This window comes from Herpailurus yagouaroundi, unplaced genomic scaffold (genome assembly GCF_014898765.1).
Source record: "Herpailurus yagouaroundi ecotype Mexico unplaced genomic scaffold, PumYag 202, whole genome shotgun sequence".
NCBI lineage: Eukaryota > Metazoa > Chordata > Mammalia > Carnivora > Felidae > Herpailurus > Herpailurus yagouaroundi.
Genome location: NW_024412433.1, coordinates 940,453 through 956,481, shown reverse-complemented (window position 1 = coordinate 956,481; position 16,029 = coordinate 940,453). Strand labels below are relative to the sequence as shown.

Genomic DNA, 16,029 nt, shown 5'->3' with positions numbered 1-16,029 from the left:
TCACACTGGCACTGATGCCCGGCATCCCCCTGCCTCCCGCCTCTTTCCCAGTGACCCCTGACCTCGGGGCCCCACAGAGGGCTCCTAACACAGCTCTCGGTTCCTTCTCGGACCCTTCGGGGAACACGGCGGGTGGGAGCGCACAGTGGCAGCCGACGGGGCAGCAGCCCCGGCCCACAGGGCACCGCCACCCCCAGGGCGCCCAGAGCCCTTCACATCCCGAGTGGCTCTGCCGCGCACCCAGCGAGTGGCAGGCCAGGCCGGCGAGGGGCCACGTCGCCCAGGTGTCCACCGAATTCCCGGAGCTGGCCAATGCACAGAGGTCGCACGGGCCGCCCGGACAGAGGGGACTCTGGGAGACCCGTGCCACGCAGCTAGGTGTGCAGGCTGACGCGGAGCAAAATTCCTCCCTGGTCGGGGGCACCCGTCCCGAGGGGACACCTGACACAGGGAAGGCGGCCCACGTGGCCCATCTGGTGAGAACCCGCAGCTCCGCTCACACATCGGCGCAGGACCTGCCTCCCGCCCGGCCCTCCCCTTCCCTCCCGGCATGACCGGCACTGGGCCCAGCTCGGAGGTGCAGATTTCGATAGCCCCGGGCTTCCAGGGGGGATCTTGGGGCAGTGGGGGATCCCAGGGGAGGGGGAGAGCTTGGGCGAGGATGGGCAGGAGGTGTGGGGGAGCAGGTGTAGAGATGGGGCAAGGGAGTCCCAGGGCTTCAGCCGGGGAGAACACAGTGAGGACAGAAGTGAGAGCAATAGGGAAAGTGGGGGAGGGGGGGGAGGGAAGGTCACAGTCTGAAGGCTATGTGGGTGCTGGCACCCAGATGCACGGCCCAGGGCTGAGCTGGGAGGAGGAGGAGGGGGAGGAGGCCAGGGAGGAGGAGGGGGAGGAGGGGGAGGAGAGGTGTCACCACATCCCCGACCCCTCTTAGCTTGCTTAGAGATCAGACACCACCCAGGCTGAGCCCCTTGGTCTCGCCCCGTGCCTCATTTCCTGGAGGAGCCCCTGTGACCACAGGCGTGGGGAAGGGCTGTGCCCCAGGGGCCTGATTCCAGACCCCGGAGCCCCTCTCTCGTGTGGGCTCCAGATCTTGTCCCCCCCCCACTCCTGCCGGACCTCTGCCTACAGAAGGTTAGAAACCTGAGCAGCGTCCTGGCTCTGCTCTCAAATGCGTCAGCTCTCCCTCAAACGTAGAGGTCCTCTGCGGAGGACCTGTCACCCAGCTGCTTCCCCCTCGGCCCCCACAGCAGCCAGACGGGGCCTGGGGTTCTGACCAGACTCCCACACACCCTCGATGCCAGCTAAGCTCCTGCCTCACCGTTAGCCCTACCGCCCAGCCACCCCCTCGGTCCCGGGGCAACCCCGGTGCTCTCCGCTCCCTCCACAAGTGAGGCCTGTCCTCCTCTCTGTTCCCAGCCCCCATGTCACGTATCTCCTCAGAGCCATCTGTCCCAACCTGCGGGGGGGGGCGGTCTCTGCCAAGTGTCTCTTGCTCCCTGGGCACCCCCCAGGCCGAGACAGGCACCAGCTGGAGGAAAGGGCTCACTGCCTTCCGGGGCCCGGATGTCCCGCTGGGGCAGGGGAAGCCCCTGATGGCTTTGTGGAGCCCTTCTCTTCGTCAGCAAGGTGCCCTCTCTGAGAATGCCCCAGGGGAGGGCTGTCCCAGGGGAACTCATCACTGAAAAGCATTTGTGTTGAGGACGGTGCAGGTAGGTCTGCCTGACTGCGACAGGGGCGGGGGCTCTCCTGCCCCTGGCCACCCAGCAAGACTAGGCACGGAAGCTGTCGGCAAAAGCCAGCCATGGCCCTGGTCACAAAAGGAAACCGAGACTCAGAGAGCAGAAGCCCCTTGCTTCTGACAGGGTCTGGCCGGGGCTGGCTGGTGAGCCTCTCGCAGCACTCACTTCCGGACAGGGACAGTGCTGGGCTGCCCTCCCTGGGCCCCCGGAATCCTGGCCAAGGGCCTTTGCTTGAATTTGAGGGTGCATGAAGGGGGTGGCCACGAAAGAAAGCGAAGCCTTGAGGTCCAGAGGGGGAAGCAGAGGGAGCCCGGAACTCAGGCTGCGGGAACATGTCCCGACCCTGCTCTGCCCCCTTGACTGGGCCCCCGTCTGGCCAGCCCACCACTCTGGACACAGCTAAGGGGACCAAGCAGGACAGCCCCCAGCTGCAGGGCCCTCAAGTCAGCCCCCACCCCATCTCCCAGCGCAGGGCCCACTGCAGAAAGCCCCGTGCTGGGAGGCAGAGAGGAGGCCCCCAGGGGCCCTGGGCACAGACGCAGGGGCCGCGGCCTGCCCAGCCCCATCGATACTTGCCAAGGAACCAACGGGAGGGCCCTCAGAAGCGGAGGAGCACCTCCCACCGCAGGCCTGTGAGGGCACAGTGCCCGGCACCAGGGTCCTCAGCCACTATAGCCTCCGGGAAGGAGAGCTGAAGGTTGTTCCCACCCAGGCCACTTCAAAGCCAGGAGTGTCTTCCTAGAAGGCTCTGGGGACCATTCCACGGGGGCTGGCTCTGGGCTCCGGGGCCATCCAGAGCACCGCTCACAGCACCCCAGAGGTGATCCCTACCCCCTTCTGAGCTCTCAGGGTCTGTGCTCCCCCGCTTCTGGACTCTCCTCCCCTGTCCCTAACAAAGGCCAGGACAGAGGGAGACCGAGGCAGAGGGCAGGGCCGGGCCCAGGTCAGGGCAGGCATGCCCAGTCCTGGCTCTGTCCTTAGGGCCTCATGGCACAAAGCCCCTCGCCGTCTTCAGGGTGGACGCTTTCTGCCATGTTGCCAATCCACGGGCTCAAGAACCTGTAGCATCGTGCAGATTTGAGGTTTCCCACGCGCCGGCTGGGGCTGGGCCTCTCGTGCGCCCGAGGCCACAATCACCCCGTTGGTGGGTGGAAAAGTCGTGAAGCCATCCTGGGAGCCCGTGCCTCTGAGCTCACGAGGGGCCAGCACTGACACAGCGGTGCCTCCACGGCCCCGGGCAGCACGTGTGTCCTCCTCACCCACGACGCGTCTCAGTTCAAGCACCTGCACCTTCCTCGCCTTAGAGCTGTCGGTACCCATCTCCCAGACCCAAAACTGAGGCACGAAGACAGAGGCGGAAGTGCCTCGGGCTGGGAGCTAAGGCCCCGGCTGGGGTTTAAACCCACAGGCTGGCTCCTAGCCCTACTAGGTAGACACCATCGTCCCGCCCACCAGCTCGATCGGCTAATTAACTAGATCAACTTAGGATTTCCCGTCGGGAGCGAAAAAACATCCGAACACCCGTGGCATCAAAAACTGCCATTTCCAACTTCAAACCATTAGACAAATGCAGCCTCGATGTGCTCCCCGGAGGCGGGGCTGCCCAGGGGTGGGGGCCTCGAGGTGCCCCCTGGTTGGAGGTGCAGGACCACATAATGAGGTCGGCCGCGGGGGTCCACGGCCACCCCTCTGCCCCTCTCTGAGCTTCGTAACCCAGCAGTGGCTAAAGCACATGCACACAGTCCCCTGGGGCACCCAGCTGGGACGCTCCCAGAAGGCAAAAGAGAGCACGGTGCCGGCCGCTGGGCCCTCTCTCCCTCCTGCCGCCCCTAATCCCCGAGACCTAATCTTGACACGGTGATGGGCACGTTCGGCCAGAAGGAACCCCTGGGGCCCAGCAGCCACCACCTAGTGGCGGCACAGCCTGGAAGGTCTCCACAAGCCAGGGCTGGAAGAGCCCACGGCCCAGGCAGAGCCCACCCTGGCCGACAGAACCCCGGACGTGAGGGAATAGGACCCTGGTACAGACGCCGGCCTCCCCCCCACAGCCCTACACGCGCCAGACGGCCCGACATCAGCGTCCGTCAGCAAAGGGGCTAGAACAGCCTCAGCACCGCCCCGCGGGCCCCGCCAGCCACGGTGCGCCGGCTGCACAGAGGGGCTCACGGCCTTGCTGGCCCGGGACACGGAGGGCCCCCAGCTGGGAGCCGAGGCACTGGCCGTGCCAGCCCAGGTGACACGATGCGGACGCGCAGCAAGTCAGAATCCTCCCACGCAGAGCCTGGAACACTCCCCTCGGACGGTCCCGCCTCACGCCGCCCCGCCACCCGTCCCCGGGCCCTCCATCCCTGGCTGCCAGCCCCTCGCCCTCCTCTCTGGGGCTCCCTGCCCATCCAGCTACTGAAAGCGACGTTCCGGGCAGGGAGCATTCTTGGGGGAGGGGGGAACCAGAGCCCCCGGGGCCACTTTTGCTGCCTGGGTCAGCCCGTCCCACCTCCCTCCTTCACCTCGCACCCCAGACCACCAGAGGGAGAGGCCACTGGGGGGCTAACCCTGGCCGTGGGTGAGGAGCCCCCCAGCCTGGGGGGGGGGCCCGTCCACAGGGGTGAGGGCACCTTGAAGCAGGCTGAAACCCGCCCGGAGAGAGAGGAGACGGCAGAGCGGCAGAGCCAGGGCTGAGTGCGGCGGGAGGGGAGGAGGCAGGGCTAAAACCACGAGGTTGGTGAGGTGCAGAGACGCATGCTGGGGCCAGGAAAGCCTTTCCAAAGGGAGACAAGAGTGGGTGCCCCAATTCTGCTTAAGCTTTGGAGAGAGAGAGCCAGCAGCTACCAGAAGGATAAAAGGAAACCAAAGATGGGGTCCTTCTCAGGGCCTGGGCCTGCACAGCTGCTGCGCGGGAGAAGCCAATTCTTGCCAAACCAAAAAGATCGGGACATTTCCAGATGAAGCCCTACACAGACGGCCCGCCGTAGGGGGGGCTGGCCTCTCGCTGACGACTTGGTTTGATTTGGTTGTTTGTAACATCTCAGATCCACAGAAGGGGGAAAGTGTTGGAAGGACCCAGCTCTTTGTGGCTGAGACTGCAGAGCTCACACCCCGTTTCTCCCGGTGCCCTCGCTCCCCTGCGCCCTGAGCCCACGCCTACCTGACACCGGAGCCGCCCAGGGCTTTCTAGAGGCCTGCGTGGAGCCGGCCCCGGGGCTACACCCCACTCTCAGCGGAGCGGGAGGCCCAGACCCAGGGCATCTCGGAGGGCGAGAGCCCACGTGTTTATGGAGCAGGCCAGCACGCCTCACCCACGGAAAGCTAGTCGAAGGACTCCACGACATGCGCCCGTGGGGAGCTGCTTCCTTCCAGGAGAAGCTGGTGGGCCTTCAGTCCAGCGTCTGCGCCCAGGGGCTCCTAGTGTGAACCCGTTATCTGGGGGCCAGCCTCGGCCTTCAGCTTCCAGTACTGGGGCTCCGAGGTCAAAACCTGCAGAAACTCCCATTGGCCTAGCCCACGAAAGCCGTCTCCGACTCAGAAAAGGCTGCTGTTGAAACCCTCTTGTGCTTTTTCTATACGTAAAATCAAAATGAGCTGAGTGCCTTACTACAGCAGCTAAGTTTCTAGATCTTTCCTTCCTCTGTTTTGCCTCCATTCCATGGGAGTAAAAAACATGAATGGCAGCTGCATTTGCCCAATCTGCCTGTGGGGTCTGGGCTTCCCCGGGGCCTCCGCTCCACCTCCTGACCTCGGCCTCCCTCTTCCATCCAGAAAGTGTAACAAGCCCTCTCTGCCGAGGGCATTTCCTCGAGGGCACAGGGCCACGTGTGCCCTCTCTCGCCATGACGGCTGGGAGGTCAGGAGGAGTGAACCGTCCTCACTCTCAGATGGAGAGAGGCTCGGGGAGAGGCAAGGTCCACCTGGGCCCCGGCTTCAGAGGCAGACCCTCCCCTGCCAGCTCTTCCTCCCCCCCCCACCCACCCCCCCCACCCCCGGCCAGGGTGGCCTCCTTCTCCCAGCGGGGAGCTATTGGTCAGTAGCAGGTCAATAGCACGAGGAGGCAGAGGGAAGTGAGGCCGCTACAGCCAGTGGTGGGTGCACAGACGCAAACCCCCACTCTCCCAAATGCCCCCCAGCGGCCCCGCTCGGGGACTCCTCCCGGGTTCCAGGGCCTGTCTGTAGACACAGCTCCACCACACAGCGCCGGACGGCCGTGCTCCGGGAGCACCACCTCTTCTGACACTGGGGCCCGACTCTCCCTGCTGGGCACACTCCAGGATGGCCAGGAGTCCTCTCGCTCCCTCACACCCTCTGCTCGGGGGTCACGCCCTGACGGCGGTCAAATTGTGCCCGCAGCAGTGCTCCTGCGCAAAAGAGCTGGTTCCTTCCCAGCATGCCGTCCTCGACCTCACCAACCTTCCTACTAAACTGAACAGGGGGGGCCGGTCGTAAAACGGGTCCCGGCCGTCGCACAGCGCGTGCTCCGGAAAGACGTCGTCCTGCAGATCCTCCTCCTCCTCCTCCTCCTCCTCCTCCTCCCCCACGCTCTGCTCCTCGGCAGGCTCGGTGGCGTCGGAGTCGGGGCTCGAGAAGGTGGGGGAGGGGGTGAGAGCAGCCATGCGCTCGCTCATGCATGTGTTGAGAAGAGGGTAGCTGTTGCAGCCAGAGATGACTGAACTGAGGTTAGTGCGACAAGACAGAGAGAAGTTAACACCAGCTACTCGCGGGGACGGACAGGGCGGGGGTGGGGGCTTCTGTTTAAACCAAAACCAAACACACAGACCGTCAGGAATGCTGCTTTAAAAGACACGAGAACCAAAAGTGCATCCCGTCCCCAGGCTTGGAAAGAAACCACACGTGTGCTCAGGGGAAGGTCACCGAAAGTTCTGGAAAGTAGCCACTGGCGTGATCCTCGCCAGGTGTGGCTGAGGTCGTGTGAGGACCAGGTCACTCAGCCTGACCGAGCCACACATTCACACGCGGGGACACGTGCAACCCGGCGGCCACAGCCCCGCAGCAGGTGTAGGTGGTGACACTGAGACTCCCTCCCCTTCCCGGTCCCCAAATTATAGGGCCCACTGGTCTGTGGACAGGAGTGGCTGGGGCAGGGTGCCTCGGACCCAGGAAGGACGAGGTCAGGGACGTCAAGGTGGGAAAGGGCCTCTCGATGGCTCCCTCCTCATGTCAGGGCCAGGGCCCAGCCAGGGCGCTCGGCCTTAGGAGGACACCCACTCCCTGCCCCTACCACCTTCTCTCTCTCTCTCTCTCTCTCTCTCTCTCTCTCTCTCAGCCCAGGGAGGGAAGGAGGCGCCCACCTGCCCACCAGCCGGAACCAGGGAAAGCGGTCGTAGAAGGGGTCTCCGCCAGTCACCACGTTGTCACAGTCCTCGATGACACTGGAGGGCACCTCCGCGGCCCGGTCATACATCTCCCGCATCAGGTCCAGGCGCTGCCTGCAGGGGAACAGGGATCACTGTGGGCCTGGGCGAGCGGCCGGCACGGCACACCTCTGCTGCTGGGGACAGCAGGCTCCACCCGGCTCCGGCCACAGTTCAGCGTCATCCGGGGTTCAGCGTGGTTTGCTGACAGGCCCCGCGCGGTCCTCGCAATCTGTCAACCGTGAGCAAGGAGACCTCCAGGTGAGCATGTGCTAAATACTCTCGATGCTGGCCCAGGGACACCACGTGATCTGTGCAGGCAGGATGGGCCCGGAACTGGAGGGGAAACGGAGAGGGCTCTGGCCAGAGCCACGGCGGGGACGCTCGGGGTGGGGGATCCCGTCACAGAGCCCTGAAAGCTCAAGGGAAGGGACGGCAAATCGGTGACGGGATACAGAAACATGACACATTTCAAAAAGTATTATCCCCAGGAAAACCAACAAGTTGTGGAAGAATGGGAACGAAATCGTTTCCCGGTAGGGCTCAGCGGCGATAGGAACGGGCTCGTCCCCGCCACAGCGCGGCCCCGGGGAGGGTGGGGGGCCCTGGGTGGGGGGCCCTGAGCGTGCGCATCTACTCGCATGAATCTTACGAGAGCGCGTTTACCTGTGTGCGCGCGCGTGCGTGCCAGCGTGTGTGTGAGCGTGTGAGCGAGCCATGCGAGAAAGGAGGTGTGCGGGCGACTGTGAGTGTGTGAGGGTGTGTGCGGGAGTGTCTGGGTAGGACTGTGTATTTTTACAGCTTTCCTTCTCTGTATTTTAGGGTGTCGGGACATCTGTGGGGCCTTGCTGGCTGGGCCGGTCGGTTCCTGTAGACAGTGGATAAGTCCTGAGTGAGCCCACCTCTCACAAGGAAACCGAAACCACCCCTCACCCCCGCCACCCACCTGTCTGACTCACGCCAAGCCAGCACCCCCTGCCTGAAATCACCCTAGAGCCAGGGACTCGGCAGCCAGGGGCAGGCTCTGTGTGCCAAAGCCCTCCAGAGAAATTCAAACCGGACGGTCCCAGCGGTTGGCCCTGCCCTGCCCAGGGCGTGAAGACCCGCACGGAGGCCGCGGACTCGCTTGCTCTGCTCCTGTCTCCCTCCTGATGGCCTGCGCTCCCTCCCGCCCACCCTGGCTCGGCCTACGTGCAGGGGCCTCACGTCTGGGGCACCTCGAGCAGCGCTTGTTCGACTTCCCTTGGACGGCATCGCCTGCGCCTCACTCAGTCCCCTTTCTCAGGTAAGAGCCACACGTGGGGACGAGCACGCGGGGAGGGTGCAGGCGGAGCTGGAGGAAAGACGCCTCTCGCAGGGACAGCTTCGCCCCCAGCCCAGCCCCCTCAGGCCGTCACCGGGACCCTCGTCCCTGTCTTCCCCTGGGATCCCTACAGCCCCAGGGCGGAGAGGCTTGCAGCTGCCGAGCTCTTCTGAGGACATGTCCGCCCGGCGTGCCCTGCCGGCCCCCCGCCCGCCTTCCTGCAGCACCGTCAACCTCATCCGCCCCTTCCTCCATGGAAGCGCGGTACACTTGACCGCTGCATCCGTAGGAGGAGAACGCCGATTCCACGCTAACGCTTTTGCCTTCTGACTGTAAAAACAACTCCAGCAGGAGAGAAGCGCAGGGACGCAGGAGCGCCGCGAACCCGCACCCACCCCTGCCGCCCCCCCTCGCGGCCTGCCCACCACACCTGAGCTTCTCCAGCGTCCAGTAGTGGGTGGCCCCGTTCTTCTGGTCCTGGACCTCCACGGCCACGATGGTGCGCGGGAAGGGGCGTGTCTCCCGCTCTTTGGCAGCCTCTGGGGGCAGCAGGTCCGGCGGCAGTGGGGAGTACAGCGTGTCCGTGAGGAGGACAAACTGGAACTGGACCTGTGGCGGCAGGAGGCGGCCGCCCGTCAGCCCCCGGGGGTGTGCGAGCCGGGCCCCACCTCCGGGCTGCACGCCCCACAGGGTTCACCGGAACCTTCCAGCCGGCAGCCGGAGGGGAAGCTGTACTCGCACCCCGGCTGCTCCCGGGGCAGGGAGGGTGCGCATTCTCCTGGGTCCGTCCCCGGGCCTCCCTCGCTCTGCCCACGGCTGTACGGGGCCCGGGTTGTGGGCGGCGGGGTGGGGGCCCACCTTCTTCTTGAGCTCCACGCTGATGGCATTGGCCTCTTTGAGGAAGATGGCGTTGCCCCACAGCAGGTCCCGCAGAGACGTGAACTGGTACCACTTCCACTTCCGGAAGGCCCACAGCGCCAGCTCACACTCCCTCTCCGTCCACTGGACTGCGGGGACAGGCATGTGCGGTCGTCACGGAAATGCCACCTTACCCCTCTGGCCCGGGGCCCCCACTTCTGCACTAACTGTCTCGGGCTCTTGGAGGGAAGGAAACCCACAGAAGGATCCGCCCCGGGGGGCGGCCTGAAGGCTCCATGTGCCCCAGAGGGGCTGACCAGAACCGGACATTCTGAGAGTCAGAGAAGCCCAGTGGGGCTGGGGGCGGGGGGAGGGAGCAGCATTGGGGCCACATGCTCACAGGACAGGCAAGAGAGCACAGTGACCTCCCACCCTGTCCCAGCTCACACACCTTTGTCTACTGTGTCCCCAAGAGAAAGGGAGCAGGGACACCAGGAGGGGCCTGTCCAGGCTCCCAGGCTCCGCCCCTCTCATCCAGGGCTCCTGCCCCGAGGGAAGATGATTCCAGGCAACAGGAGGCCAAAGTCACATCTACACAAAGGTGCTGACCAGAGGGGTCAAGCTGGACGCGCATCCTGTGCCTGACTCCACCCCATCTGCCCTGCCTGTGGGCCGCCCTCGTGCCCCACAGCAATGTGAGGTCCTCCCCCTGTCACAGGGGGGGCTGCCCAAGCTGATGCTTGGAAAGGGGGTCCTGAGGTGAGGAGCGGTGACCTAGTCCTGGGAAAGAGCACCAGCCTGTGCAGGCGGGACACACGGCAGGGCGGACGAGCAGACACCACACCCTGCCCGTACCGTGCTCCCCACCACCTGGGCCATTCCTGCCATAACCTGCGTGAGCGAGCACACGCCTGTGTGAACACACTGCACGAGCACACGCCTGCGCTTTCCCGCTGCAGCGCAGCCTCCCCCAAATCCTGCCTCCGTGGGTGCTTCCCGGGGACAAGGAGGCCTCGCTCCCTGAGGGGCGGGCCGGGGACCCCGAGGGCAAAGGCGCCGACCAGGCGCCTGGGGGCTCCTCGTGCCCAAGACCCCGCCCGGCCCCGGCCCCGAGGCGGGGCCCCCCCCCCCCCCCCCCCCCCCCGAGCCTCTCACCCTCGTCCTCCGGCTCCTCGTCCTCCTCGTTCGCTTCAGAGAAGCACCTGGAGCCCATCTGCTTCTGCAGGGCCTCCAGCTTGCTCTCGTAGTCCTGGCCACGGAGGGAGGAGTGTGGGCCCACGTGGAGGCCGGGCCCCTTCACGCCCCGCCCCCGGGCCTGACCCCTTCAGGCTCCCCCACCCCCGGCCCGGCCCCTTCATGCACCCCCCTCCCGGCCGCCGCCCAGGCGGGCCGCCCTCACCAGCCTCTGCTGCTCCAGCAGGTAGGTGGCCTCCTCTCGCTCACGGCGGTACTGGTCCTCCAGCTCCTGGAGCCTGCGGGAGGGGGAGCGGGAGCGGGCTCGGGTGAGCGGGTGAGCGGGCGCAGCGTGGGGGTGGAAGGGGATGGAGCGCCGCAGGGGAAGAGGGGGCGCGGTGACCCGCAGCCTCGGGCCTCACCTCTGCTCCATCTCCTGCTTCATGTCGATGCCCTGCTTCTCCAGCAGCTCGCGCTGCGCGAAGGCCCAGTCCACGGGCTCAGCGGGCGTCTCTGCGCAGGGCGTGCGCTCGCGCTCCTGCCGTGCCTGCTCGGGGTGGTTGAACCGGAACACGTGGCTCTTCCCCATGATGATGCGGTTTCCTGGGGGACAGAAGCAAGGCCGGCCATCAGGGGGTAGCCTGTGGCCTTGGGGGTGGCCTCAAGGGGTCAGGGCGGGAAGACGGGAAAAGTGGAGCACGGGCAGGTCCCCCAGGCTGGCCCGCCCCAGGGAGGGCCACCAGGAGCCACCCGGGTCGGCTCCGGACCAGCAGCCACCTACCCCGTGGCCGGGACCTGACTCTCTCCCCAGACCCACCCCCTCACCACCCCCACCCCCCCCACCCCCCCAATATACAGCAGCCAGTGATGTTTGCAAAACAGTCCTGGGGATTTCTCCAACGTGCGGTCCTGCGCACAGCCCACACGTCACCCCCAGGCCAGCCTGGTCTCCTGCCCCCAGGCCCTGGCCCTGGCCACTCCTCCACACCTGTGGGCTGTGTGTGCCCCCACCCCCACCCTGCAGGATGCTGCAGCACGGGCTCACGGGCCCTTCCCCTCAGTACCCACCTCGATGGAAGCAGGGCAGGGGCCAGGGCCCCCCGTCTGTATGTGCCCAGGGCCAGGGTCCCCCGGTCTGCAGGACCCTCCAGGCAGACACGTCCACCAGGGCTGTAGCACCCACCGTCTTGGACAGTCCTGCCTACAAGGGCTCTTTGGACAGCCTAGTTTCCTTCCGACTCAGGGCCCACGGAGCAGGCTCAGCTCCTCCCACACCAGCCCCTGTCTGCTGGTGAGTCCTCCCTAAAGCCTCCCTCAGCTCCTCCCCCGCCACCTTGGCCAGCCACCCTCATTTAGTCACCCTCACTTGTCCTCCCTGCCCTGGGGCCCAGGTACCAGGAAGGAGACACCGAGCTGAGGCCTATCCTCCTGAGTGCGTGGACCCCAGGCCTAGTCCCGAAACTGCAGGGGAGAAAGAGACACCTGTCTCCAGGCCCTAGCCATACCTGACCGCAGGATGCTGGGCTCCGTGACTTTCTTGCCATTGACATATGTGTCTGCCCCCTCACAGGGTTCCAAGGTCACCACGGCTACATGACAGAGATGGGGAGGGCAGAGAGTGAGGGACTGTCATCCTGAGTGGCCATGCCCTCTGTCCGCCTGCAGGGCTCGGCTCAACTGGCTGCCCAGGTGTGGCCCGCATCAGGCCTCTCTCATCCCTGCTAGCTGCAAAGCCTGATGGCCGCCAGACAATACATCGTGTGGGCCCTGGAGAAGCCAGAGGAGGGCTACACCCCATACAACAGGTGAGGGTGACGCCCGACGGGGAGGTGCCTTTGCCCCAGTCAGAGAACCAGATGGGCACGGATGGGAAACAGTGGCTAGTGTGTCCCCAGGGGTCCCAGAGCCCCCTAGAGCTTTGTGCCCATCCCAAAGAGGAGGGCAGGCGTTGGAGACAGAATTCTGTCCCCAACCCTGCTCAAGGCCATCGCCCTGAGGTGACTGGCAGGCAGGCTGGGGACACGGACAGATGGCCGCGCCACAGCCAACAGGACAGTGCGGTGTAAAAATAGTCCTCCAGCCTGGATGGAGGTTCATTCCTCACGGCTCCCCATTCTCCGGCCCACGGAGACCCCCCAGAGCACTCGCGGCGTGGGGAGGGAGCTCCCGCGTCCACAGCCAAGCCCTCAGAACACCGTTGTAACGGAAGGGCTTTGCCGGGACGGAGTAAGGAGTGAGGGCTGACCCACAGCCCTGCTCAGGCCTGACAGTCAGTGGCGCCAGAGCAGAGGTGGGAACTGAAGGGCAGAGGTACCTTCGCTGCCGCCCCGGGAGTCGCTCCGGAAGACACAGTGCTCCTCCTTGATGAAGTGCCCACTCAGGACAATGTCCTGCCGCCTCTCCGCATCTTCCCGGCCCACCCTGGGGAGGGGCGGGGGACGTCAGCACTGGCAGGACCCAGCGCACCCGTGCCGCCACCCGCTGGCCTGCCCACGCATCCCCACAGGGATGCCCCAAGCGCCGCCCCGCCCGGGAGAGCCACGTAGCCCAGGGTGGCCTTGGGCATTGTCTCCAGCAGCCATCACGGGGACAGCAATGCTGCAGCACATACCCAGGCTTGGCGGCCTCTCTGCCAGGGAGCCCGCCCCACCCTGACGACCCCCACCTGGTGATCCCGTCCTTGATGTAGTACAGGAGGCACTCGGACATCAGCGGGTCCTCATTCAGGTTGACGAGATGTGGTGTCTGGGGGGAAAGGAGGGTCACCTCTCCTGGGGAGGCGCCAGGGCCCAGCACTGACGCGCACCTGACCTGTCTCTCCTCAGGTGCCAGACCGCCACCAGCCTAGGCCTGGCCTCCTGGGGACACAGTGTCCTCCCGGCCTGGCTCCCGTGAGGAGCCCAGGGAGCTCAGAACCAGGCAGTAGGCGCTCAGCGGAGCTGGGAACCTAGGGGTTCTGAGGGCTGTGGCGGGCCCTCAGATGTGCAGGGCGCAGGCCGGGTCCTGCGGGGCCCATGGCACCAGGCTCTGGGTCTGTTGCTCCACCCTACAAGGGGGCTACAGGCCCTCAATCCAACTGAAGTGCCCAGGAGCTGAGGTCCCAGTGGATCTGAGAGTCCAGAAGGATTAGGACACTAGCCAGGGAGGGATCTGGCCTGGGGGCTTGGAGCACAGCTTGTAAAGGAAGTCCCTGCTGAACCACCCAGCTCGGACCCGCTCTCCTGTCCACGGGCCTACCAAAGGCGACCAGCACCCGCCAGCTGCCCTGCCCTCCGCAACCTGCCTCCCTCCCAGGGCACTGGGGCCCTAGACATGCTTCCTGAGCTCAGGAACGCCACCCCTGACTGTGTCCCAGGCCAGGGTCCTGCAACATGGTGGAGGCTGGGACAGCTGCCTCGGTTTCCCGCTTGGCACCTTGGAATAAACCGCCTCCACTTTAAGCTATAAATCCCACGATGCACCACCAACGCTCCTGTGCGGGGCTGTGAAGTCCTGGTCATCAGACACTGGGGACAGCGGTCCCCAACCGCCCCCTCTCCCAAGCAAGGGGAACGGTGCTCGCCCTGCAGGGCTGAGTAGAGGGGTCCAGCTGGCACGGGCACTTCCCCAGAGTCCCAGGAATGCTGCCCTTCTCAGAAGGAGGTGTCCTCGGCGGTCCCTAGGGCCATCCTCCCACTCCTGGGCACTGCCCAGATCCGGGGCCACCAACCAAAGGCACCAGGGTGCCAAGTGTCCCAAGAGCACCTGCTCCCACAGCCCCGGGGTACACCCCACCCTCCGGGAAGGGGCAAGTTTCCCCAGGAAAACTCAAGGCCTCTCCAGAAGGCACATGAAGCAGGGTGTGACCTGCTTCTCAGCCTGCCCAGAGTCCTTGCAAGCACTCCCCCCCCCCCCCCGGCGCCTCCCCACTGCGGCCCCCCCCCCCCCCCCCGCCCCCCGGCCTGGAGCGCACGAAGGCGGAAGAAGCCCGAGGAGCCTGTCCCTGTCCCCAAGGAGCGGACACCTGGCCGATGCACGCATCACACCGTCGTCCACACATCTCTTCCCACAGGGTCCCCGACGGCACCGTGGGGGCTCCATGTGTGTCTGGCTTTGGGCATTGGTGGCACAGAGCACCCGCCGTCCCAGACAGAGCCAGGGTGAGGGGCCAGCCACACGAAGATGCTCCCAAGAAGGCGGGCAGGAGCTTCCTCACTAACAAAGTATCGAGGGCAGGGCCCAGAGAGTCCGGAGCTGTGGTCAGAACACACGGCCACCACCTCCTTGGAGGCTCCCCGGCTTAGAACGGAGCTCCTGAGGGCTCGAGGCTCTGGCACTCTTTGGGGTGGGTGGGGGGTCTGGTCCTAGAATTATCAGAGACAACTTCTCCCCAAACGCTCGTGCTGTGCCCCACCTGAGCTACTGAGGAGGACAGTGCTCTGAAGGCCCCCCTAGTGACGGTGCCAGGTCCCGTGAGCGAGGTGGGCCCGGGCGGGAGAAGACTTGAGTGCCAGCTGGGATAGCCAGACCTGACTTTGGCTGAGCTCCAAGAGGGTGTCTCCCACGCTGGGGAGGTGTGGCTGTGGCCGAGCGTGGCCCCCGGTGCCTGGACCTGTCCCCTCTCCTCCCAGAGGAGCTGACACCTCACAAAGGGCTGTGGGCCGCCCGGCCCTGTCCCAGTCAGGGCTGCACCCCGGAGCTAGAAAGAGCACCTACCTTTTTTGGAGAAAACACACCCAATGTGCCGCCGTCCTCCCTCATGGCCACGCCCATCTCGGCCAGCAGTGCTTCCCTGTGGGGACGGTGTCTGGGTCAGCTCGAGCCTCGAGGCCGCGGGACCTGCCTGGCCCCCAACCGACCAGTCAGCCGTGGGCTCTGGCCACTCGGCCCGAGGCGGAGCCCGGGTGGCGTCCCATCCGGTCAGAGAGTGGAGGTGTCCAGCTGGAGGGACTGGTCTCCTGATCAGGGATCAGGTCGGTGGGGCCATTGGTGACGGGGCAAGAGTCACCGGGTGAGAGGGCATGGCCACCCCCAGGAGCGGGCCCGGGCTGGAGCGCTGGAGTCCTCGGTTTCCCCGCCACCCACCTCTCCATCCGGATGGCTTCCGTCCGCCGCAGCTTCTCTTCCCAGGTCTCGTTGAGCTCGGCTATGATCTTCTCCGTCTCCTGGGCAGCGGAAAAGAGCACAGTGAGGTGAGGGACCTGTGCCAGGAGCGGAGGCCAGGTGGAAGGGCACCAAGACCCCAGTCCCCAGTCTGGTCAGGCGGCACAATGCCTGAAAGGTCAGGGTGAAGGGCTGAGGAGCTAACGTGTCCAAGGACACGAGTCTCTCCCGTGGACGCAGCCAGACAGTAGAGGAAACGGCAAAATAAACCTGGAGGGAGAGAAACACACACATACGAGGACACTGAGAGACACGTGGGGACCCTGGGAGACACGCAGGACGCTGAGACACAAGCAGGGATGCTGAGAGACATGTGGGGACACTGAGAGATACGCGGGGACCCTGAGAGATACCTGGGACATGGGGAAGCACACGGGGACCCTGAGAGACACGTGGGGACTCTGGGAGACACGCGGGGACCCTGGGAGACACACGGGGACACTGGGAG

General features: G+C 65.5%; 1 protein-coding gene and 1 long non-coding RNA gene across 25 annotated transcripts in view; one reads left to right on the top strand and one right to left on the bottom strand.

Moving 5' to 3' along the window:
- Positions 1-16,029, bottom strand: part of KIF1A (kinesin family member 1A) — a 94,621-nt gene that overhangs the window by 27,597 nt on the left and 50,995 nt on the right. For 11 of the 24 annotated variants that reach the window (XM_040450428.1, XM_040450429.1, XM_040450430.1 and 8 more), the window contains 11 exons: positions 15,504-15,583; positions 15,135-15,210; positions 13,105-13,184; positions 12,754-12,860; positions 11,945-12,028; positions 10,862-11,042; positions 10,666-10,738; positions 10,422-10,515; positions 9,267-9,415; positions 8,839-9,017; positions 7,043-7,180 (listed from right to left, as the gene is read on the bottom strand). In XM_040450428.1, the coding sequence (XP_040306362.1) occupies positions 7,043-7,180; positions 8,839-9,017; positions 9,267-9,415; positions 10,422-10,515; positions 10,666-10,738; positions 10,862-11,042; positions 11,945-12,028; positions 12,754-12,860; positions 13,105-13,184; positions 15,135-15,210; positions 15,504-15,583 (1,241 nt within the window). Of the gene's footprint in view, positions 1-6,143; positions 6,405-7,042; positions 7,181-8,838; positions 9,018-9,266; positions 9,416-10,421; positions 10,516-10,665; positions 10,739-10,861; positions 11,043-11,944; positions 12,029-12,753; positions 12,861-13,104; positions 13,185-15,134; positions 15,211-15,503; positions 15,584-16,029 lie in introns of all 24 variants that reach the window. The other 13 variants (XM_040450417.1, XM_040450418.1, XM_040450420.1 and 10 more) reach the window with 2 other exon arrangements.
- Positions 15,503-16,029, top strand: part of LOC121014332 (uncharacterized) — a 27,481-nt gene continuing 26,954 nt past the window's right edge. Inside the window, exon 1 of the long non-coding RNA XR_005783162.1 lies at positions 15,503-15,605. This is a non-coding gene — a long non-coding RNA (uncharacterized LOC121014332). The remainder of the gene's footprint in view (positions 15,606-16,029) is intronic.